The 24,031-nt window shown below is 43.2% G+C and overlaps 1 protein-coding gene across 1 annotated transcript in view; it reads left to right on the forward strand.

Moving 5' to 3' along the window:
* Positions 1-19,671, forward strand: part of cxadr (CXADR Ig-like cell adhesion molecule) — a 36,357-nt gene extending 16,686 nt beyond the window's left edge. The window contains exons 2-7 of the mRNA XM_072375500.1: positions 6,992-7,161; positions 10,511-10,715; positions 14,909-15,064; positions 15,173-15,295; positions 16,119-16,257; positions 17,238-19,671. Of these exons, the coding sequence (XP_072231601.1) occupies positions 6,992-7,161; positions 10,511-10,715; positions 14,909-15,064; positions 15,173-15,295; positions 16,119-16,257; positions 17,238-17,520 (1,076 nt within the window). The 3' untranslated portion in view covers positions 17,521-19,671. The remainder of the gene's footprint in view (positions 1-6,991; positions 7,162-10,510; positions 10,716-14,908; positions 15,065-15,172; positions 15,296-16,118; positions 16,258-17,237) is intronic.
* Positions 19,672-24,031: the final 4,360 nt, after the last annotated feature.

The raw sequence follows: 24,031 nt of genomic DNA on the forward strand, positions 1-24,031 counted from the left end.
GCGTACAAGTCACTGAGAAACTAATCTTTCATGGCTGCTAGATGGATGACTTGTCCAGGCCAAATATATTTAGCTCACTGAAAAGAAAAGTAAATGTTTTGCTGTAGAAATTAGGTTTGAAGTGATTTTGTGACTTAGTTAAGCAAGAATTATAGCTGATGCTTTGGTCATCGCTACATCCTTAAACCATAGGTGTTGTTTCTGAGAAAATGACACTACAAGCAGGAAGAGGACTCGCACAGGAAGTACATCATGCACACACAAACAAAACTACACCATTTCAACTTACTTGTTTGCTTTAAAGCTTCTTTGTTATATTTACAGTGGTCATACTTTGGGTTTCAATAGGTCATACAGATCGTTATAGAGATGGACTTCCTTGCACACTGTTTCCTGTTTATTTACACACACATATCATCAATCAATACATATTCACAGTGACCATAAGTGCTAAAGGGTCACCCTAAAGAAGCTACTTAAAGCTTTTAACAGGGGGCCCAGTTTTTTACAAAAAAAGTAGTTATGGGTCAGATATTTTTTAATATAACAACATACACATACAGACAGATAATCCCTGCATTCTGGTTACATTAGATTAGTTGATATGGTCAAGATATAACAGCAAAAATGTATATATGTACGCAACACTAATGGAGAGAAATCGGTAGGATAAATAGAGAAAACATTAGGACATTAATCAACTCATTCATAAAAAATGTTCTTGATATAATCAGCATGTTAATTGTATAATGATCAGAGTTGCATTTTTAGCTTCTCTTTAGTCTCATTCCACATCTGCAGTCCTCTGCACACAATACTAAAGCTTCTGTTTTCATTCTTGGTTGTATAGAGGTGTGTAAGAAGGAAGATTGGAATGAGGTCACACAGTTCAAGGTTTAGTTTGTGAAACAACCTGGTACATTACACAAGCATTGTGGGGGTGATTATACTCAGCAAGCCTTAGACGTTTGTGGCGATGGAAGAGTAGTCGAGAAGAAGAATTGGACTCGGACCTGATAAGGCAAAGTGTGACTTTCTTTTGAAGAATTTCAAGCTTTTTTAGGTGAGTTGGAAATGTTTTACATCATGTATGATATTACAATAATGTAAATGTGGCTCAAATAAAGTTTTATAAAGGGTGAGAAGCACAGTAAGTGGGAAAATATATCTCAACTTAAAACAAACACAACATTGATCGCTATAAGCTAAGCAGCAAATTGATTGTTCAGCCACTCAGTGTGTCCCTCATTGTGCTCTGCAGCATTAAACTTGTTATGTTCATGTTATTATATTCGAGTCTTGGGCCAGCACCTGTTTGAGTCGAGTATTCTTTATTTAACCTTGCCATGCTATCATAACATAAGCAATAATTATCATTCAAATAATGAAGCCCAAAATATGTTGCTCATTTCTTGTTTCTGTTTAGTTATATTGGCTTTATTTCCACAAATCTGGTCAATCAAGCGTGGGTACAGGAACATTTTAAACCCACATCACTGTCGCTGTGTGTTTGGGATTGTAAATGCCACAGCAGGAGAACACCAGAGACCGATCCACAAGTTGTGAATGCAGTCTGTGATTACTGGACAGACTCGTTAGGAAGCACCAACTTTGGAGCAAGATGGTGAGCTGAACTCCTCAAAACATGAATCCATGAAACGGGGGGGGTGATGTCACAATGGCTCCGTTCATTCATCTTTTACAGTCTCTAAACAAAGCCGACAGAAATAACTTTGGTGCATCAACCAGTGCTCTCACTCCATAGCTGTGTGTTTTCAGACGTTAATATTATGGATATTTCTATTTTAAGATAAGAATCATCGGTTTAAAAAAGTTTCACAAAGATGACCAAAATGTATTTTTAACTTAAAAAAAATACTCATTGGGTTTATTTAATTAGCTTTAGGATTTATAATCTTATCTTGCAATGGTTTCTTATCAAATTCTGCCAGTATTTCCAGTGTTCACGTGGTTTCTCTGACCTCCACAAATGCTTTTAACTTCCCTTGTCATGAGTCTCCCTTCGGTGTCCTCCTGCTTGACCTCTTTCTCCTGCTCCTTACCTCCCTCACTGTCTATCTGCCTCTTTCTTTTCCTCTCTCTGTCTCTTGTCACGTTGTCTCTTAAGCACCACAGCAACCTTCGTCAAGGGATTGGTTGCCAGGAGACAGGATTCATTCCCCATTGTATGTCGACAAAGGTGGAGGGGGTGGGTGGCGGGGTAACAATCAGCAGTACCGCAGAGAATTGTAGGCCAGGGGGCTTGCACTCCACAATCACGGCTGTGTTAAAAAACAGGAAGACCGGGACTGGCGGGAGGGAACAGAGAAGGTGGTGAGTGAATGAGATGGTGGCAGTCGGGGTGTAGGGTGGAGCACACTGACACCCCGAATTCCTTTAGCTCATTCCAGGTCTCCCAGTAACCACGCTGGCGTGTGCTGTGTCACAGTGTGGTGAAGACTGGAGGGAATGAGCGGCTCACAGAGACACGAGCAGTCATGAATGGTTATTAAAACAGACTTTTTAATTAGCCAGTGTGCCCTCCACCCACTGCTCGGCTCCCACCCACAGATCCACATGTGAAACTCACACATACTGACGTGCATCTAACTTTAACAGCAGACACTGAGCTGTAGAAAATAGATGTGGACCTGCTGTGCATGCATGACTGTCTGTTTTCCATTTTTCATAGTTCCCCTTGAGCTGTAATGATGGCCTTTTATTATCTGTCGATCATATTACCTGTTAGAAAGAAGGTCAGTTTACTTTTGCTCTGGTGCCATTTTTCTTAATAAAGTCACTCACACTGTATAAGCCAGTGATCATATCCACCACCCTCTCACTGCTGCAGACCTATAGCCCAGAAAGATAATTTCTGTTCCAGAGTAACACACCCCAGGGTTGACATACTGTAAACGGTCTCTGTTGATAACCGATGGTTACTGATTAACACTGTGAGCTGTGTTTCTTTTTGCATACCAACATTGTTTATGTTATTCCATGAAGAGAAACCAGTTAGCCATCAATCAAAACAATAAAAATGCCATTTCCTGTTTTTTTTTTTAAGTAATTTTTGTTCCCTACATTGTTTATTGGTTACACAAAGACCCCAAAGTTCACTTTTTGATACTTCCTGCATTATTGTACACATACATTGTGTAATTTACATTTTTAATGAAACACTTCAATTAAAATTTACATATTTAATTCTTATCTTTCACAAATACGGGTGTAGTGTGATTTAAGGATGTCGCTCTAAGGATGTATGATGTGATTAAATGAATGTTAAATGTCACTGAAAGATGGTGAAGGCTTAATTATACTTTATCTGCATATTTGAAATCAAATCATCCATCAGTCTGACTGGGCTTACGTGGCCACAGGATCTATTTTCCTATATTCTTGTCCCATTCACTGACCCATTTTCTTGACATGTTGGTAAAATGACCAGTGATCATTACCAGTTGAGCTGTGCTTGCTTCCAGTCAGTAATATATGAAGAATCTCTCACTAGAAACAGTTCAGCAGAATAGAAATACATTGGAGCCAGTAGATGATATTAAGAGGAAATGGATGTTGGAGATCATTACCCGCCTACTTTGCTATTTACCATAATTTAAATTAACCGTTTCTGGTTAATTTCAGGTGTATTTGCCTTGTTTTTCCTCTGCTTTAATTTACAGTAATGGGACTGAATACATTGTGCTGGTTTTGATGGGTAATCAACTTGCATACACTCCTGGTGTTGTTGGTTTGCTTGGTTTTTGTGCTTATTTCTGCATCTACTATCACATAAGCAGTCAGCCGCTCAGGTGTATAAGCAAGCAAATCAGTGTGTCTAGTGAAGGGATGGTATCCTGAAGTTGTACCTGCTGTTGAAAAGGCTTCAAGCTGCACTGGGATTTAAAGAAATGGTACCCAAAGCCTGAGAGGAGGTCATTGATTAGATAGATCTATCAGACGGTGTGCTTTATCACCTGCAAGAAATCAGACTCTCAGTTCTTGCCGGATACTTTCTTTTCCTCTCACAATATAATTTTCTCCCCTTTCAAAGCAACTGTGAATTATGCCCCGTCTTCTCTAAATGTGTGATGAATTGACACAGCTTTCCCTCATGCGGATGACAGGCCGACTATCCGCTTTGACAGTGATGGGCACACATCTCTGTTTCCTTTTGCTTCCCGTTTCTCTCGCTCCTGCTGAAGGCGATGGATCGCTCCCATCAAGGGCGTCTGTCAGAATGTGTGCGCTCAAACGACCAGCTGCAGTACCAGCGGCCGGGAAATGAAACCGCGCTGGTGCTTTGCAACAATATTAAATGCTCACAGGCTCCGAGCTTCAACAGCAGTGGATGTTTCTGAGATTCTCATTCTGTATGTGCACAGTCCCCTGTGGTGTATCCCATTTAGTTGTCTGCCAACGGGACTTTTGGGGCTGAAAGAGAGCTGATTGACGCCACATCAACCTGTAGCTCACACCCGCTGAACCCTGAGGGTGTGGATGTAAAAACTTGATCTGTAAAATGAACCGTCTCAATATCAGAATTGCTACAAAAGCATTAGAATGAACTTTAAATGAGGTTATGCTCTATTGTCAAACTAAGAAACAAGTGCTAAGTAAGAATAGGCTATATTTCTTTTTAGTTAATAAAGAGGGTGTCTGTGGCCCAGGATGAACCAATGCTTGAGGAACTTAAATCTTATTCATACACCCTTGTGTTTGCCTGGATCTATATGTGCACTCTCATTTGTTTGTCTTTTATGGAGACCTAATCAACAAAAGAAAAACTCTCCCAGGAAGAAAAGCTGTTAATTTTCCTCTTAACAAAAGTGTTCACAGTTGCAAGTTTTGGCTTCTGTTTCCCTAATTATCTTTTCATGTTAGCCTCAGCCCCATCTGTCAGTGTAAAAGCACTTAAATGAGATGCAGATGCAGCTGAGGTAAATGCCATGGCTTTTATGTTTTAGATGGAGTGAAAAGGTTCTTTTGTTAGGATCAGATCATTTCTGTTGGCTAAGTGTGATTGGTGCCATTTATGCAACGGTTGTTACCCATTTATGGTGTTTTTCAGCAGCAACATTTGTGATTATTCATGAATTTGTTTGATATTCTGCCCCCAGCTCTTTGGTTGGAAGGTATTGGGCCGTCAGAAGAATTTTAACACATTATGGCAGCGTGTGACAGCTCGATTCACTATGGACTATATTCCTCATGGAGCTGAAATCTCATTTTGAATAGAAATCTAGTTGATGTTATATGGAAATGTTTATTCAGTCTAAGAATGAATTCTTTAACGTTGTGATTGGACGCAGTTTCTCTTCATTCCTTCAGTTAAACTGTGTTCTATTGTATTGGTCTTATGCATCTTATTCTTAGAGCTGCATTTATTTTGTGACATCTTTAAGATATTTCGCAGCTGACTAAATAATGTAAAAAAAAAAAACTAAGAAACATTTATTATTAGGGGTTGAGAGGGGGCAGTAAAATCTACCGATGCAGACATTGACGATTCTGAATCTATTTATAACCGTCAAAACTTGATTTTCTTAACGTCAATTGATAAGCTGATTTTGAGGAACGCAAAAGGTGGAACTCTGAAGTGCGTAAGTGCACAACCGGACGTTTTTTGGCGATCACGAAACAGAGTCCAGAACCAGTGTCCTCTGTACTGAAGGCCAGTGTTTGGAAGTACTATCAATGACTTTGACAAGAGCCATGCTATCTGGAAGCTGTGCAGAACTAAACGGAAACATTTTGGAAACATGAGAAACCATATTGCACCAGAAGACCACCGAGCAAGCGACGTCAAAGTTTCCTCCTTAACTCGGAAAAGGCCTAGCTAAGTTACAAAGTCCGTTGCAGCTTTTATTGTGAAGGATTTGCGACCGTGTTCACTTGTCGAGAACAAGGGCGCTATGATGCGCACTTTGGAGCCAAGGTACAACATCTGAGAAATATATCACCAACAACGAGACCGAAATTGAAGTCACGGAGTCACTGAAGAAAGCGCGTAGGATGGCTCTAACGTGATGTGTGGACATCCAATAAGTTGAAGTCTACAAACATTGTTTTTGTATGACGACAAGTGTTTTTACTACGTCACAATGCAGCGATAATCGTTTTATAATCATCGCAGCCCTATGAATCGTAATCTAATCGAATCTTCAAGTGCCTGAAGATTCCCACCGACTAATTATTGACGTTTTCCTGTAGATCTGAGATTTGAGGACATTTTTGCTCGTTAACCAAAGCTCGTTAATCGGACCGTGATCGTAGGCTCTAAAACTCATTTTTTAGCAAAGGCCCCGTTGGGTTTTATTCTAGAGTTTACTGCAGTCAGGCATCATCGGAGAAGCTAAATAAAGATGAAAAATTTGAGTAAACCGTTTCTGATATTATTTAATCTAAAATGATCTGGGCATAAGATGCCACAAAGAGATGATATTTATGATTAAAAAAGAATGTGTATAGTTAGTTTGTTTTTCTGAATTTGAAATAATTTAGAATTTAACTGAGGCAGTTAGTATCTTGTCTCTCTGTCTGTCTGATTTATCTGTGGGTCTTTTCTTACTTTCTCCCGGTATGAGTGTGACTGATGACAAAGTAATTGCCTTGTTCACTTGTGCTTAGGGTCTGCTGGAGGTCATTTTTGTCATCTGCACCAATCTGCTTACCGCGAGCAGCTCTGAAATTTTGTAACAAAGCAGACTGTGCACTAATTACGCATGTGTCTGGAACAATTTCCTATTATTTAAAGAGAAAATAGGAACAAAAACACACCAGACTAACTAAACAAGGAAGCAGAAGAATCTATAAACGGTTTCTGTTGGTGACCTGGCAAATGTTATGCATGCTAGAAGTGTCATTCTTTGGCCAATTGGGGCATAAAACTGATATTTAATTTTATAACACCCTTTATTCGTGCTGTTTTAGTTATCATGTTTGTTACAGCCTTGACTTTAATGTGTTCTCTTTATACCCATTTGTCTAGGCATGGCCTCGGGTCTAGAGATTACAACTACAGGACAACAACCCTTGGAGAAGGCCAAAGGTCAGAGTGTCAAGCTGGATTGCCAGTTCACCTTGGCCCCAGAGGATTCTGGACCGCTGGATATTGAATGGAGCTTGCTGGCCTCTGACAACCAGAAAGAGGACAAAGTGGTATGTGTTGAAGTTCAAATATCTATTTGTCTTTCCCTTGGCACAGTCAAGCTTTGTTCTTTGCTTTTTGATTGGTAATTGATATGATCTCACTCTGTGTAGCTTTTCACGCCCCTGTTAATCGGATGTGGATTAAAGCATTCATGTTTAGTGCGACATATGAAATGTAATACAGGTTCTCTGGGCCCTGTTGTCTTTCTAGGTGTTGCATTGTAACACGGGAAGCATGCGATAAGGAAGACAAATGTAATCTGAGCCACACGCACCTCTGTGGAGCATTTGTTCTGTGCCGTGCTCTCGGCCACATACAGTAGGAGCAAGCAAGACAGTCCTTCCTTTGTAGCGTGGCCCTCAGCCATATAAAGGGAGGACTGCACAGCTCTACAGGATACCCACACACCCTCTGAGCTTTAACAGCCATGGAGACAGCTTCTTGCCGTAGATCGCTTCAGTGGTGTGGTCCTCTCCCCTGGCATTCGGCTCCCCCACCTCCCACCTGTCACAAAGCCTTTTCATCCCTCTTCTTTCTTCCTCCCCTGTGTCCTGTGGCTTTAGTGGGGTTTTTTTTTTTAACTTATTTTAACTTTTAATGTTAGAAATAGGTCACGACCTCATCATTAAACACCCACTGTCCTCTCAGCCAGGTAGAGAGAGTTCTCTCCTCATGCCTCTCCTCAGCAGTTTCTCAGCTGAACTTCTGTTTAAACATGTCCTTATTTTTCTTACTGATACTACAAATGAGAGGCAGTTGGTGGTTCACTTTGAGGGCCTCTTCCTTACCATGTCTGAATGCAGTTGTACAAGTACATACATTTGTCTTTACTTTGTGAACACACTTAATGTTGCCAAATATTCAGGAATATGAACAATCCAGTCATCGCTCTATGAACACATTTGTTCTCCTTGACCTATTACATTTTGTCCGCTACATTTGCACGCTCACATTCTTGTAGCCATTAAGCAACATGTAGCCATGCAGGGTGTAAATTCTTGGCAATTAGTAACATTAATTCCAAGTGGGTGTTTTTTAATAAATGTGAACGGGGTGCAGTAAAAGTAGGCCAGTCTGCTCGCACCAAAGTTACCGCACCAGGCAAAGAAATGAGGAGGAAGGCTAACTTCATAGCCAGAGGCTTCCAGATGCTCAGATGCCGTGGTGAGCCGTTTGTTTACATGGCTCGAGATGAGCAAATCTAGGCTGGACTTAAAGGAACAGCCACCTTTTAGATACATTTGTGCATAACTGTTAAACAGGATCCCTTCTCCAATGCCACAAAATGTGAACTGGATTAGCTTTCCAGGAATTTTGTTCATATTTTTGTGCTGTATAGTACAGCTATGTTTCCTTTGCATGTTTTCAGAAGTCATGCCTAAGCATGATCTATTATAGATAACCCTGGAGCTCATTATCCTTTCAGTCCAGTGTCTACAGGAGAAAGATGGCCCCTTTCGGCTGACATATCCCACATATCATCGGTGCCTTTTTTGTGTGTGGTGAAGCACAGCTAATTCACATTGCTTTGTTGGATTTGAATGAGAGATGCCAGTCATGCTGACATTAACAGTCATTTGCATTTTGCTCTCAATGCTCAGCTACATATTAGCTGAAGGGAGGGTGTGCCCTGAGTGTTTTACCACTGTGGTGAGAACTATGACAAAAGCAATTAATTCAGGCCAAATCTGGAATGTGTTAATGGGAGATGAAATGGCTTAAATATAATATGAATCTGTATCCCATGTCACAAAGACTTGTGTGAGAACCAAGTGTTGAAATACTTATTTTAAATATATTTTAGCTTTCGATATTGAAGAGCACTAATCCTAGATTATTTCTTCACCTTGTGAATCAATTTGGAGTCAAGACGTTCCTGTGCAAACTGTGGCAGCAGCACTTTGAGATATCCAAGTTAAATGCAGAGAGACGGTGCTGCGTCCGCTAAGCTCTGCGGGGCTGTTTGGAGTATACAGGTAAAGCAGCGCTCTGCTTTGCCTCTCAAATAAGCAACATCTCTTCCTCTCAATCCTCCGAGCAGCGTCACATGGTGATGATGTCATCCTGACTTGTGTTAGGAGGTGTTTTACCTCTGCAGTGTGATCACTTCACTGAAAAAGGCCATGCCAGGTGGCGGTCGCATCACAGAGAAATGCTACCTGTTATGAAATGCAGAACACAGACAGTTGTGCTCTTTTGTCCTGTCCCCACCCCCGCCAGCTTGCCTCGTCACTTGCCCTTTTCATGTTCTTTTCCCAGGCTCTTTATGAGATTTTTTCCCATTGGATCGTGATTCTCAAGGTTAATGTGCAAAGGGTTTTCTCTGTGCATGCGTGCAGGCATGCGTGTGTGCTTGAGGTGCACATGTGTGGAAGCACTCCCATCTGTTTGCCTGTGAAGTGGTTAAGGCCAAGTGAGAGTTCTTGTCTGGCTGAGCTTGGGGCAATTTAATTTCCTTTCTTTTGTGGTCTCATCTAGCATAACTGTTATTACTGCTGGTATCCTGATCCCCAGTGAAGTTACGTGAATTGGTTTCCCTCCCCTGGGAGCGATGTGGAATTCTAACAGATTTACCTGTTTACATGGCTAATGTACGAGATGAACACAGTTCCCATTGTTAGCTCTCATCGGTTGCAGCTTTGGAAACTACCTGTACTGTTTGATAGAGCAGGAGAGCAGCTTGGTGTGGATATGCTAGAACTTGCTGTCTGTTCCCCTTGTTGTTGTACTTGTCATGCTTCCTTTTAGTGTGCTGCCTCTTCCCTCTTCTCCTGTCATGTTCAACTTTTTCTCTCCTGCTCTCTCCACTCAGGGATGTTACTGCGCTGGGGATGATTGTGGCACAAAAAGCTTGTTGATAACGGTCTCTGTGGAAGTGTTGAGGAATATTACTTTGTGTATAAAAGATATTATTAAAAGATATTATTATTTGCATTTCTGTGCTTACTTTTAGCCTTGAGCTTTTGTTTTTCTTCCTCTACCATCACCCCACTGCTAGCTATGAGACTTCTTGTTGGCTCAAGCTGGCCTTCATTTCTAGGCATTCCTTCAAGACCGAGACTGTGTGTGTGTGTGGTGGTGGTGGTGGGGGGGTTAAATGCTTTGTTGACACAGCAGGTGTTGATTTAGCTTCACAGTGGCGTCTTTGTTTGTTCCACCTTCATTTTTCAAGCAAAATGGCACAGTTTGCCAGGTTGAAGGGCACTCCAGAGATAAAAGCAAGGGTACTTTCTCTCTCCCACATATTTTTAGTTGGTTCAATGAACGAGGTGTTTGTCTCAGTAAGAACGCAGCTCTCATTTCATGGCCGCCAACACAACATCTTTTAACTTTGCTGTCTTCCTTTGCCACCACCAGGTGATTCTGTACTCGGGTGACAGGACGTACGAGGACTACTACGAACCCATGGTAGGTCGAGTCCATTTCAACTCACCCGACCCAAAGAAAGGTGACGCCTCCATCAACCTGACGGGGCTGAAGCCCACAGATTCAGGCACCTACCAGTGTAAAGTGAAGAAGGCTCCTGGTATCCGCAGCAGGAAGATGCAGCTAATCGTCATGGGTGAGTGGACAGGGATGTTGGAACAAGAAAAAAAACACTGAACATACTCTGATGTTAAGCTTGTAGTATTTTTGTGCTCACAGGGTAAATTCTCCCTCACTTTTGAAATGCTCCAAATCACACGCCCTTCGTCGTCACTGGTTGTTTTGATATAATCCGCTCTAAAATAGAGAGCATAACCTTCCCAACAGCTGCAGAGCATTGTACCCTTTATAATCTAGTTATGTGTTCACACTGAATGTTTTGTGATTGTGTCTAAAATCATAAATCACATGTTGTTTTTTACAATTTATTCTATCTGATACTTACATTTTCTACCTATTTTATCTTTACGTGCATTATTGTGTTAAAGCTAGGCATAGGTCATAAAAAGATAATCCTGTGGGGAAGCCAAGAGGAAATGCAGTGTATGTACTCAGTGTTTTTTTTTTGCACAGAGAGAATTGGGTGACACATCAAAGTTGTATAAGTCAGATGATTCACTCCCTCGGCAAACACGCGCACAACAGTGGCCTTGCTGGTTAGTCAGCCAGCTAAATGATGTCGAAAGTGAATCGCCTCCGAAACTTGCTTGTCGTTTGCATATGGGAAAAACAGCCTACATGTGTAACGCTAATCTGTGTTATGACGTAAGCTGCATGTTGTGCTGTTACAGAATCTCTGTTATGATAATAGTCCAGTCCAAAGATGGGACAAGCTTCAGAAAATGGCTTCCCTTCCCATTCGAATGTTCTTATCTGCCATGCAACCAAACTGGTTTGTCAGCTGTTGTGCTGTGACAAGAAGCTTTCCTCTCATAAGGACGGGTGTCACCATTTATACAACCATTAGGTGGCTCATGCACATCAAAACAGAAGCAAGTTGAAAAATTAGTCACTGCTGAAGTCTTTGCTGATGCATAACTGCGTCCAAATCTTTCAATGTTTTACTCCCGCCTGCTACAGTTTGAGTGAGGAAAATAAGGAAAACAATAACAGCAACATATTTCTTGCTGCTAGACTCGCTGTCCCTCGTGCTGTTGCTGCCGAGCTGTACTTTTTATTGCTACTTAAGCTTTTTTGAGTTTTAAGGCACACACACACACACATATAACTGCTGAAAACCTTGTTACCTGCAAGTTAAACTTTAAAATTGCTGTTTGGATGATTCATCTGAAATGCACACGGAAGAAAATGAGAAGGGGGAAACTAATGTGTGTTTAAATGTCAGCAAAATGCAGTAGAGGCCAGCCAGTTGAGCTGATTTATACACATAAATGAGATTAATATCAATCTTTGGTTTAAGAACAGCACTACTGAGAAACAAGCAAATGAAAAGTTCAACTGAATCATTTGCAAGTCTCATTTAAAGAAAATTGAGTTTTTCTTATTTATTTAATCAAGGTGCAATAGACCGATCAATTTATCAACAACAGTTATTCGTCTCAGACAAGAACATTGAATCATAATGTGGTAAAGTTTTCATCAAACAGTATCAGCCATTTAAAAAAAGAAGTTTGTATAAATTATTCCAGATCATAGATTAAATCCAGAGTCAAACGTGATCCCTGAAACTGTGTCAGATATGATAAGTCTACAGTGAAAACTTTGAAAATGTCCTGAATATTTCTGCAACAAGTCACCAGCTTTGCAAATTTGATCTACATGCTGATAAAGTATCAAACCGGTTCACCAAATGTTTCTAATTGTCTTGTTATCCAAGGTGCTTCTGGCATCTGTCGGGCTCCCAAGACTCAAATTTAGCTTCTTCAGAAAGGTTGTTGTGGTTAAAAACGCAGACATTTCTAACAAGGGATGTCCCAATCCAACGTTAATGATCTGATCAATGTTTGGTGCAAGGTGGGGCTGTTTTTGTTTTAATTGATGGGTATCGGGGTGTCTCCATCTCTGTTGTTTTATGCCAGCTGTGACAGCTGCATTCAGATAAGATAATTAGCACATGGCTAATTAGCATACCTATACAGACTGTTTTCCTCTCCAGAATGACAAGAACAAAGAAGCTCACCAATATCACAAAATTACTCTTATTGAGGGATAATGGTAGTATAAAGCCACGCTGGAATAAGACAGATGAAGGCAGGTTCACACCACATGATTGTCATATTTGTTGGCTCCTGTGATTTTAAATGATAATATCTTCATTTTAAATGCTCATCCCTTGTGTAACCCCGACATGCTGCATTCACTGTTATCGTAACACAAAATGCTACATTCAGGGTCACGACAGAAGAATTAATGTTTCATATTTTATGCTCCCTTAAGTCTTCGTTGTGGATTATTCTGTTTTAGATGTCCCAGTGACATTAATTAAAAAGTCATGATGCACTTTGTAGAATTGTTAAGAGCTCTCTGTGGAAGCAGTTTTGTTATTTGGTTATAAATGTAGCCGGATGTGGACTTAACTCTGGGGATAAATGTGTGTGCATGAAAATGAGATTGCTCGAGGCCACAGAGGCTGACAGGCTGCTAGCTGTTGATCCCAGGGGCTGAGCAAAGAAACATTGACAAGGAGAGGTGGGGACATCTTGCCTGCTCTGCATTTTACCTTGACGTAGATGGTCCTTAAAAGCAGAGGAGACGTGCATGCAAAAGTGTGGAAAAACATAAACATAGCTCACCTTCGCTGGGTGTTGCTGTGGCCTGTCGTATCTGCTGACACCTGAAGTCTACACATTGACCAGGTGGTATACAGGACGTAGCGTGCCTTCTTGTGAATTCTCCTCTGGTTGCGGCAAGACATTGAAGTTAATAGGAGGAGAGCATCCACCTGCAGTCCGGCGCTGCTTGTCAGCAGCTCTTACAGCTGTTTGTGACTACCTGTACTCTGAACAGCCTCCCACTGAGCTGCGCCTGAGTTCAGACAGTCCCCATCGCATTCAGCTTCTCACTGCAGCTCAACAACCAATCTCATTAATTCTGTCCGCCCGGCTCTGGTGCCCAATAGTAACTCACATTTCACTTTACTATTCAATCAGTCGTCACTCGTTGAAGCTCTGCGTCTCTAAACAGTAACGCACTCCACACTCTATCCCTTTTTATTTATCTTATCCACAAGATAACCTGGTGTAGCTCATACCTTTATATACATATATCGCTCTGCCCTCTGTCCTCCAGCCTTTGTCACCTTCTTCTTCGACCTCATCTCTCAAACATATAAATCTGATCATGAGACAGCAGGTCTAACATAAGAACCGGTGTGCCATAGCTCTCAGATGTGTTGACTTTCACCTGTAAAAGATGCATTCAAAATGTCACAGCTCTCCAGCATTTACTGAGTGAATCTGCCTGCAGGTGCAACACATCAGCAGCGAAAAGGCAGTCAGGATTCATAAAGCCTCGGCCCCCGTCACTCTACCGTCTGTCCATCAACGGTTGCTTAATTTTAGTACTGCCACCCTCTCCGTCCCCCTATGTCCTCACTCTATGTGTGTGTGTGTGTGTGTGTTTATTAGATTAGTAAGAGCACCCAGTGCTGTCAGTGTTCTGCTAATCCTGATGCTTATGTCTGCTAAGCTGGCCCCTCCTGCACAGCACCTGGTTCAAATCTGGAGGGCCCACTCCAGTGTTTTGTTGTTACAGAACTCATTACCACACCATGATGTCAGCTCTCTGTCAGTGAACACAGAGCACAGACTTTGCCCTGAGATTTCCTCTATCCAAACATTAGCCATCAGAGTCGCTCTCTTGTCTGCACCCCCCCCCCCCCCCCCCCCCCCCCTCCCCTGGCTCACTGTGTGTCTGGGCTTCAGTGAAGAGTGGACTGCTTTTAATTTGGAGCTCTGTTTGTTTTAGAACCCCCATCTCATCTCCTGCCTACACTCTCACTGACTGAGTCATGTTTACACATATATTTTGCATTTCTTGCAGACACAGATCTTGTTTTTACAATCCTTCATCCTGAATGCTATAAACACACGTGTCTGTATCAAAAGGCACACGGCTCCTTTGTTCCTTGTGATTATCCTGAGTGACAGCTCCTGTAATGACAACAGCTGTATCAATTATTCCGATTACTCCTCTAGTTTCTCTGCTGACTGATTGATGTGCAAACACATCTTGCACACTACATTCAAACTGCAGACATGAAGGGCTGTGGGCAGCAGGACAACTTTATTCTGAGCTTGTGTGACCACCTGAATGTTTTTGCCATTTTCCAGCTCTCTGAACCTCTCTCCGTTTGTTTCCCCTCCACAGTACGGCCGTCCAAGCCTAGATGCTACAGTGAAGGTCCCACAGAGGAAGGCAAAGACATTGTTCTGAGGTGCACAACGAGTGAGGGAACCAAACCTATGAAATACAGCTGGGAGAAGACCAGTGACAGCAACCTGCTGCCTGCCTCCGCTGTGATGGGTGAATCATCTTTCCACAAATAGAAAACCTTTATAAAGTCCCACACAGGTCCTGTGTCTGTTTAACTCTGCTATCTTTTCATTGATGTGTGTTTTGCTCTCGATACAGATCCTGTGGGTGGTACCATTAATGTGAGGAATGCATCTGCCGGTGCATCTGGTACCTATCGCTGCGTTGCCAGCAACCGTGTTGGCACAGAGGAGTGTACTTTCTATCTCAAAGTGACACCTCGTAAGTATCCAATCAACTTAATGTTTATGCATAAACCTCCCTTTAGCCTGTCAGATAGCCAGCTGGGTCGGGAATTTGGCCAAATTTCTCTTCTAATGGTGGAAAAACTTATTACGAGATCAGTGATCTGTTCAAAAACAACACAGTGACCTTTTTATTGGTCACATAACCGCACTGTGTTTTCCTTAGTTTCAGCCTAACTTATTGCTCATGTTTTCAACTGATGTTGTTTAAGCTTTAATTTGTTGAATTGACAGGAACAAAATGTACTTTTTCTGTAACATCTGTGGCGTTTATCAGTAAAACACAAACAGAACACCATCTTTTTTTAGCCTTTCCTCAGCATAGAACAGGAGCTGGAAAAAGTTTACCTTTTTTACCTGTTTATGACAGTTAAACTTAGAAAATTCACAGTAGAAAGCAGAGTGAGTGTGTTGCAAATGGTACTTTTTTCTACTACCTTAGTTGTATTATTGCATGTGAACCACATGTGAAACTGACATCCTGCATGTTAGAGGGTTGCTGTTGCCTGTTGGAGACAGGTTAGAAGCTGGGATGTTCCTTATTCCCCTGACTTTGGCTCTTTGACATCACCAGATATAATCCAAGCCAGACAATGTTGTGCATCCATATACTTCACAGATGTGGTCACAGAAAGCTTGAACTGTTAGTCTGTTGATGATTGATTTGCTTAAACTTTTTTCAACAAGATCTCAAGCTCGTCGTAGCTAAAACTTTGCTAAAACATAGGACTCCGTTTCAAGATTTTTAGTGGATAGATGGCTTTAATGATTTGAATGACATTCTTCTCTTTGTCATCCAGCTCCCAACACTGCAGGCATCGTCGCAGGATCCATAATCGCTGTTCTCTTGATCCTCATCATCATCGCCATCATCCTGTTCTGTTTCTGCCGAATTCGTAACAAAAAGAAGTACGAGAAGGAAATCTGCAATGAGATAAGGTGCGCTCACTCACACATCCATGGGATCTGGCTCACAGATGCACAAAGCTTTACCCCTTTGATGGAGTGTTTTGTGTTGCTGTCTGGCCTTTGCTGTGTAATGAGAACTGTGAGTCTGTTGTATAATGCTGGATTACGAGTAAGCCTGAAACACTCCATAAAGTATATGTGATTATTGCTCCCAGCTTGGCATCTCGTATGACCTGTGGACATCTTGGACACCCGCACACCGACGCGTCTCCCAACAACCATGAAAATGTTTTTTCGCCATCAGCATTTCTCCCCCTCCACCCTCCTCAAATAAACAGCTGTGGTAATCATTTTGAAAGCTTTGTTTGCTCTGTGGATCCTGTGTCATGTCTGCCTCTGGCTGCCACCCACCCCCACTGCAGATCCATCCGGCCCATGGGCTCCGCACAGCCACCGGGCTTACTGCCGCTCTGCTGTGGACTGAATCTGTCTAAGACCACAATGTGACACTGCTCGCACTGTAGGACAAAGAGGATTAGACCACTGGTCCTGTCTCCTACACACAGACGCACATTTGCTGAAACACCACAGCACGAAGCTACGGACCAAACAAGCTGTGGCCCCTCCGGCTCAGTTTGATTGAGCATTTAACTGGATTATTGCTGCTTATTAGTTGTTAATGTGCTGGCAGAGGGAATAGAGGGTATAAGTGTATCTGAATGCCCTGCTCGATATCCGCAGGCTATTATGCAGTCAGTGTGACTTAGCCGTGCAGACAGCGCTTGACCAATCAAATAGGCTCAGTCCAATTATTTATCCCTCTTTATTGAGTCGAATCATGTTTTGCTCTTGGAATGACTCATCCAGACTCCTCACGCATCTGCTTTCCTCGCTGTTTTATTCTCTGCTGCAAATCAGGAAATAATGCTCAATATTTAGTGTCTCTGATGCGATATTGAGGTGCACTCCTCGTAGAAGTGGGTCTAACTGTGCCGCTGTGTCTGTTTCAGAGAGGACGTGCCCCCTCCTAAGAGTCGCGCTTCAACGGCTCGCAGCTTCACCGTGGGCAGCCAGCGCTCCTCCCTGGGGTCTATGTCGCCTTCCAACCTGCACGAGTACGCCCTGAAGCCGCAGTACGACAAGATTCCTTCATCGGAGGAGTACGAGAGGCCTCCGAGCCACGTCCCTCTGCCCCCACCCTCTGCTACAAGGATGGCCGGCCCCAACATCAGTCGCATGGGGGGCATCCCCGTCATGATCCCTGCCCAGAACAGGGACGGTTCGATCGTCTAGCAGGCAGATGGACACGATACGATGAAGATGGAGAACTCGCCTGACCTTTTCTCCTCTTCATTATTTACAAACAGGGGGGGGGGGTTGTACCCTCCCCCCTATGAACACCTGGCTCTCCTGTGTGCTGACGAGAGATTTTGTGCTGTACTGGAATCACAACAGAGCTCATTAAGTTTTTATCATATACAGAAAAAAAAAAAACTACAAACCTTTTATGCATTTTATGTCCTGGATTTTCTCAGAAAAATGAATTGAAGTGGCTATAAAGCAGAATAAAATGGTCAACCTACAAATTATATTGTACATACGTGAATGCATGTTTTATTTTTTTTTGTTTTTTATATAGATAGAGGTTTCTTCATGTAGATATTCTGATGTTCAGAACTCATCCAGGCCCCTGATTGACACACTGCTGTATGTGTGTGTGAATAAGGTCGTGTATGTGGTTGGAAAATCTGTAGTTTGTTTATTTTCTTTAAATCCTTGTAACGGTATGATTATCTATCAGGTGATCCAGTCTTTACGAGTTTCTGTGGAAGAGATTCATTGACCTTTGAAGGGAGGCATTTGATTTAATCCTCAATCCGAGTTGAGGCGGCGTTGTCGTTTGGCTGTTACTCAGTTGTTTGAAATGCCCGCTCTGGGTTTGTTTCGGGGATTTAAAGGGTCAGGATTGGCTGATAGTGAGGGGGTGGTTCTGGTCACCTCCTATTGTGATTGGGTGGATTACTGCTTCTTGACCAAGCTTAAAAAGGCCCATTGTCCATGCTCCAACCCCTCTTTAGAGGTCTAAGAAGGGCTGTATTGGCAAGTCATGGGAGCAGCTGGACAGCAAGGTTCACTGAGCAATCAGCTTTGATTGTGTTTGACTGAGGCCTCCAACCTCAAAGGCAACCAAGATAAGTAGACCTCCCCAGTTACACTCAAAAACACACCAAATTAGCAGGACAGAAAGCACCGGTTCTTAATTTATTATCACACTGTGCCGCAGATGTAATCCATTGTATTTGTTGTTTTTTTTTGCACTAACTGAGGAAATCTTGATTAACCTTCTCTCTGTGGTCAATACGAATGCTTTCAGGGCTTTTGTAGCATTAATTGGGGGCTTTAATGAAGGATGTTAATCATGGGTGCATGAAGGAAGTTCCCACAGAGTGGAACAAATGTGATAGGCCTGCGAATGCTGCGAACGATTCCTCTGCGTCTACATTACAACCACTTTGGTTTGACCTTAATTTGCAGTGTGAATGCTGGTTCCATCAGTCAGATTAAGTTGTACAAGCCTCTCCTCGCAGTCTTTGGGGAATCTTTTCCTGCCCACGCACCCTTAACTAGAAGAAGATGAATATGTGCTGTTCAGACTGTTTCTTTTTACTCCGATGCCTTATCCTCCTCCTTATTTTAGCCTTTCACCTCCTCTTAGCTGGACTCTGATGACTTGTTTTGTGCCTTGTTGCCCCAGTGAAGTTGCGCTGAGCATACTGCCGACGTGCTCTGTATAGTAGCATCATTCTTCATGGCCATCTCTGTCTCCAGAGCAACACTAATCATTACACAGTGAGCGTATTGATTGTTTTGCCTCAGTCGGATCTCGTCTTGGATTTCCCACACCCACTCACCTCATGAAATTCGCAGTTTTTAACCTTTTTATTTGACTGTGGTTTGTCTTTTAACCCTTATTACCATAACTCTGAGTATCGATGATAAGTATCCTAATGACATACGGATGATTATGTTCAGCCTATGTCTGAAACAGAAGAGTCAGCCTCATCGGCGTGCAGCGCAGGTTTCTGGCATGAAAGATTTGATAACGCCAATTTGGGAAAACCAGTGCTGTCAGTCCCACTAAAACACTTTCCCTGTGAGTGTGAGAGAGAGCAGGCGTGTTGTACGTGAGGGGATTTTATTTGATCATTTTTAGTCTGAATGGGGCTCTTGTAGAGATCTGGTGACTCTTCACCTGCAGGCAAAGTGTTCAGAGCTCCATGCTCTACACATTAATGTAAACTACTACTAACAATATCTAACGGTAGCTTTGAAATGAGAGTACTAAAACTGTATGAAGAAGTGCACACTGTTTGGAATCCATCTTTTTTTTTTCTGTGTGTATTTTTGTGCTGTATTTTTTGAATAATAAAAGTCTGAAATTAACGACGGCCGTCCGGGACTGAAACTTAATCTCTCCTCTCCAGTGGTGTGCGTTCTCCTGAGCCTCTGCCTCCTGCTGCCTTTTTCTTTTTTTTTGACCGGGATTCATTTTAATCAGCCGGTGAGTTTTACCCCCAAACACCAGGTGAGGTGACTTTCTAACCACTTAATGACTGTAATGAATCAATAAGGGGGCAGGTGCAGCTGCCGCCTGCCATCCTCGGTGTGTGCCATTCAGCTCAGAATAAACTCGGAGGCTTGTGGCTCCTTCCATTCCCCTGCTGCAGTGCATTGTGGTCATTTGTTTTAGTTTTTGCCACTGAAGCCCTTTTTCCTTCCCTGGTTAATGTGTTGGGTAATTACTTTCATTGCAAGCCAGCACTAATCAAGGTTTTACTAAATTGGCTTCCTAATTGAGCATGCTGAGTAATGTCAAACGTCTGGGTAACAACTGAGGCACAAATCATAGACACATTAACGTTATGTTTGTATATTTTGACCACTGCCACCCTCCTCTCGTTGTGTATACACTTAACACGCTGGTGATCTTGACATGTGGACAGATCAATGCCTGATTATCAGCCAGCAGCTCCACTATGTGTAGCCCGTTGACGGGTAGTCAATAAAAAGACTAAAGCACTTAGCAGCAGTGCTAAGCGGACGTCCATTGCTGTAATTGGATGTCAGTAATAGATAGGGCCCCAGAGCATTGATCTGTGACTCGTCGCAGTGGCTCCAGAGCAGCGCGGCTCTTCGGGGGCACCGTCAGGTGGCTGCGGTGATGCAGCATGATTGCAGTCTGCCACCACACAAATGGATGTGGCGGGACATAATGGCACTTTTATGGATGTGCATTCAAAACATTCATTAAAAGGACATTAGTGATGTGTGCTGCTGCACGTGTTCAGATTAGATTTATGGACTAAATGCTGTTCTCTCATTGAGTTAATGTACAGTGAGTCATTCATCATCCCTCTGTCCTCCGGCCCAATCCATTTGGGTTTTTTTTTTTTTTTTCATTCCTCATGTCCTCATTCACATATGAGGCAGAGTCGTGCTGTGCTAAGCACCTGGGGATTTGTGTGCCCCCCCCCCCCCCCCCCCCCCCCCCCCCCCTCTCTCTCTCTCTCTCTTTCCCTGCCTGGGAAAGGTATTAATTGTATGCACAGATCAAGAAGGCTGGTATGGCAAAAAATACAACCCATTGGTTCTCTGGGAGGGTTTCCTTGGCAACCTTATCTGGTTGTACACAGTCTAAGCCGACTGCTGGCGGGTTGATTTATCCTGTAGCGCGTGATTCACTCCCTCCTAACAAAAGAGGCCTCTAAAAGCACAGGTCTCATCAAAGTTGTCGCAGGCGTTAAGCTTTCTGCCGTTTTTAGAAACCTCAGTCTGGTTGGAAGCGGGTTGCACAGAGGAATTCTGGGTAGTAGAAGATGCATATGTATGAAGGCGTGAGCTCCATCGGTTCCAACGGCGCAGCAGTACATTAAGTTTTTGGCTGGGCGCTCTCAGCACTTTGTGGATAAAATGACACAGATTACGATGTGACTGTGCTTTTACAGCCACGTCGGATGAATGACTGAGCAGTTGGAGTTTTTGAACACGGCACCTCTTGGTGTTTTTTTTTTTCAGTCTCTGTTGTCTTTTGATGACTCAGTTTAAGTGTAGAATCGGGATTCAGAGTAACTCCCAAACGTGCCTGTAGTCAGACCTTGAATGCAGCAGCACTCTTCTTTTTTTTTTTTTTAAACTTATTATTCCTTTTGCACAATGTTTCAGAGTTAAATCCTTTTAATGCCTAAACCTGCGTAACGCTATCACACACGCAGGGTCTCGAGGCTAAGATAAACACAGTCTGTCTGAGAACACTCTGAAATTAAAGCTGACAGTCTGAACTTTAAACGCACAGTCACTGTGCCATGTCAAATGAAAAGGAGGCGTAACATCAATGTGTCACCATGCAAGCGTTCACGGCACTCAGCCGTATGTCGCCTTGTTGAGAGAGAGTCCAGTCCAAACCCGAGCCAGTCATCCCAATCTGTCTGCTGCGCCTGCAGACAGCCCAGATCTCTCATGAGGCTAAACCAGCTGCTGCGCACTCATTTGTCAGTCTGGGAAGAAGGAGGAGGACCCCCACCCTCTCCTGTCTTTCCATGTGGTCGATATGGAGTCATCTGTTAAGGGTCGACCTCTACGCTCGTTGCATCTCAACATCATCTTGGATCACTATGAGCTCCCGTGCTGCTCCCATGTCGATGACTAATACGTGACTTTTGACGAATGACCTTCCCCTCCGCGCTCCGGGGAGCCGCGGCGAGCTTCTGCAGATTCATACTGAGATTATACTCAGTCCATCGGCACCGTGCTGTTTCATTACCCCCACCTTCTCTGAGGGGACTTTGTTTGCTGAGCCACATGGATCAGTGAGGTGATGCTCATCTGCACGTTTGACATTTTATTCACCGGCAGAAGGAAGTTAGGTGTGGCGTGAGCGAGAGTGAGTGGCAGTTGATGTGTTCTCCTTCTGGCACCGACTGGAGGAGAAAATGAATGTAAGAAGGCCCGGATCCAGCCACACGTGCTCAGTGGCGGGACACCTGGTTTAATATCCTCTCTCAGTTGAGCGCCCGCGCCTCACTCATCACATTTCCTTTGATCTTTTGTGCCGTTATCTCTTATCTTCCTCTAGTTGAGTCGAGCTGAGAGATTGGAAGCAGGACAGCACTGTGGTTTAAGCCTCTCAGAGTAAATGGAGGTTACACATGTGTCCTTTTCCTCTGCTGGACTCTATTACAGGTGATCAACCTTCAATAAGATTCATCAGCAGGGCACAAAGGAGGGAGACAATAAAATGTAGCCTTGGTGAGAGGATGGGTTTCGATTTCCCTTTTCTCTCCCCCCTGATGATTGGGGTCGTCTCTGTTATTACCACAGTCGTGTCGGTGATATATCACGTATGATCCTGTCGGTGTGTGTCCACGTGTGGAGTCGCATCACCCAGAGTGGGCACAGTCGGGGCAAAGGTCAGGGTGGTGATTTAACAAGTTAGGGCGGTCCCTTTTCTCTCTGCGCCAGCCGAGCGAGCACTCGTCCCACCTCAGGCTATTTGTAGCTAAGCATTTAAACGGTGTCTTTTCTCCATGCTGGACACGTACCTGAGGCCACTGTCACAGACTGAAACCTCCCCTGCATGCGGCACTCCAGCCGTCCCAGGTGGAAATGAGACCGGGGCTCTCAGGATGGGGCAGAACACTCGTAGATCAGGAGGAATTAAAGCTCCTTCACAGCAAACCATCTTGGTTTAGAACAAATAAAAGCTAACAACATGATGTAATCCATGCGGCTGCCTCTGGCTGGAGAAAAGCGAGGCTGTTTATTCATACTTTATTGGTTTCACACGTGGCTCGTGACAAATAAACTCGGTATTTCAGAGACTCCTTCGAAATCTTCACAAAGAGGAGCTTCCGTAAAGCTAAAGTTTCTTTTGGTGCATGTTACGGCTACAGGATGAAAACCTCGTCTGATGCACTGGTTCCCTGTAAATCTACTTATCTTCCGGGCACAAAATATCCAAACAGACCAAACGTGGGAATGAATTTTATCTTGTCTGTATGTCAAAGCATTTTGTGCCCACAATGTTGTAAAAGAAGAAAAGGCCTTAAAGATATCCCAGGCTGTCTTTTTTTATTCCAGTTTCTTTATGAATGCGTCTTCACAGCTTTCCTCAGTTTGATCTCCTAACTTTTGTTTGCAGGTTACAGCTCGGTTTTGCTTCCATATGCAAGTTAATACATATCTGCTGCCCTGCTGAGTTGTCCTGTCCTGTTGTTAAATATTATCTCAGTACTGTCATTGAGCTGAAGGGGGCAATATTCAATACGAAACTATAAAGGATATATAAATCAGGGGCCCCTTTTCTGTCTTACTCATCTTGGACGCAGATAGTAAACCCCACTATGAGTTTAGACATAATTCCCATCAGCCCTGAGCCTCGGCTGTCTTGGGATTAGCTGTGCTTCCAGCAGCTGAGGAAGTCAGAGCCCAGACACCAAACATCAACTCTTTTTTTTTACTCCTCCTTCAAAAAGCAGCTTCTGTGATAATTACAGTTGGTGTGTTTGCACTGGTGGAGCAGAATCTCACTGTTAATGAGGGCCTGCTGCATCAGGTACTTTAAGGCTGTTTGAAAATGTCCTGGTGGGAAGCTGAGACCAGAGTGATTCGGTCGAGTTGTTTTCATAGTAACGGATCAAACAGATTACAAGTAGCAGCAGTGAAATGCAGCATTCTCGAAGGACTCCTGGGTGCTGCTGAGTAGAAGGGCTGTTTTCCTTAAACAGCCACTCTCCTCTGCCGCAGT

This window comes from Leuresthes tenuis, unplaced genomic scaffold, assembly GCF_036924035.1.
Source record: "Leuresthes tenuis unplaced genomic scaffold, fLeuTen1.0.hap1 SCAF_21, whole genome shotgun sequence".
Taxonomy (NCBI): domain Eukaryota; kingdom Metazoa; phylum Chordata; class Actinopteri; order Atheriniformes; family Atherinopsidae; genus Leuresthes; species Leuresthes tenuis.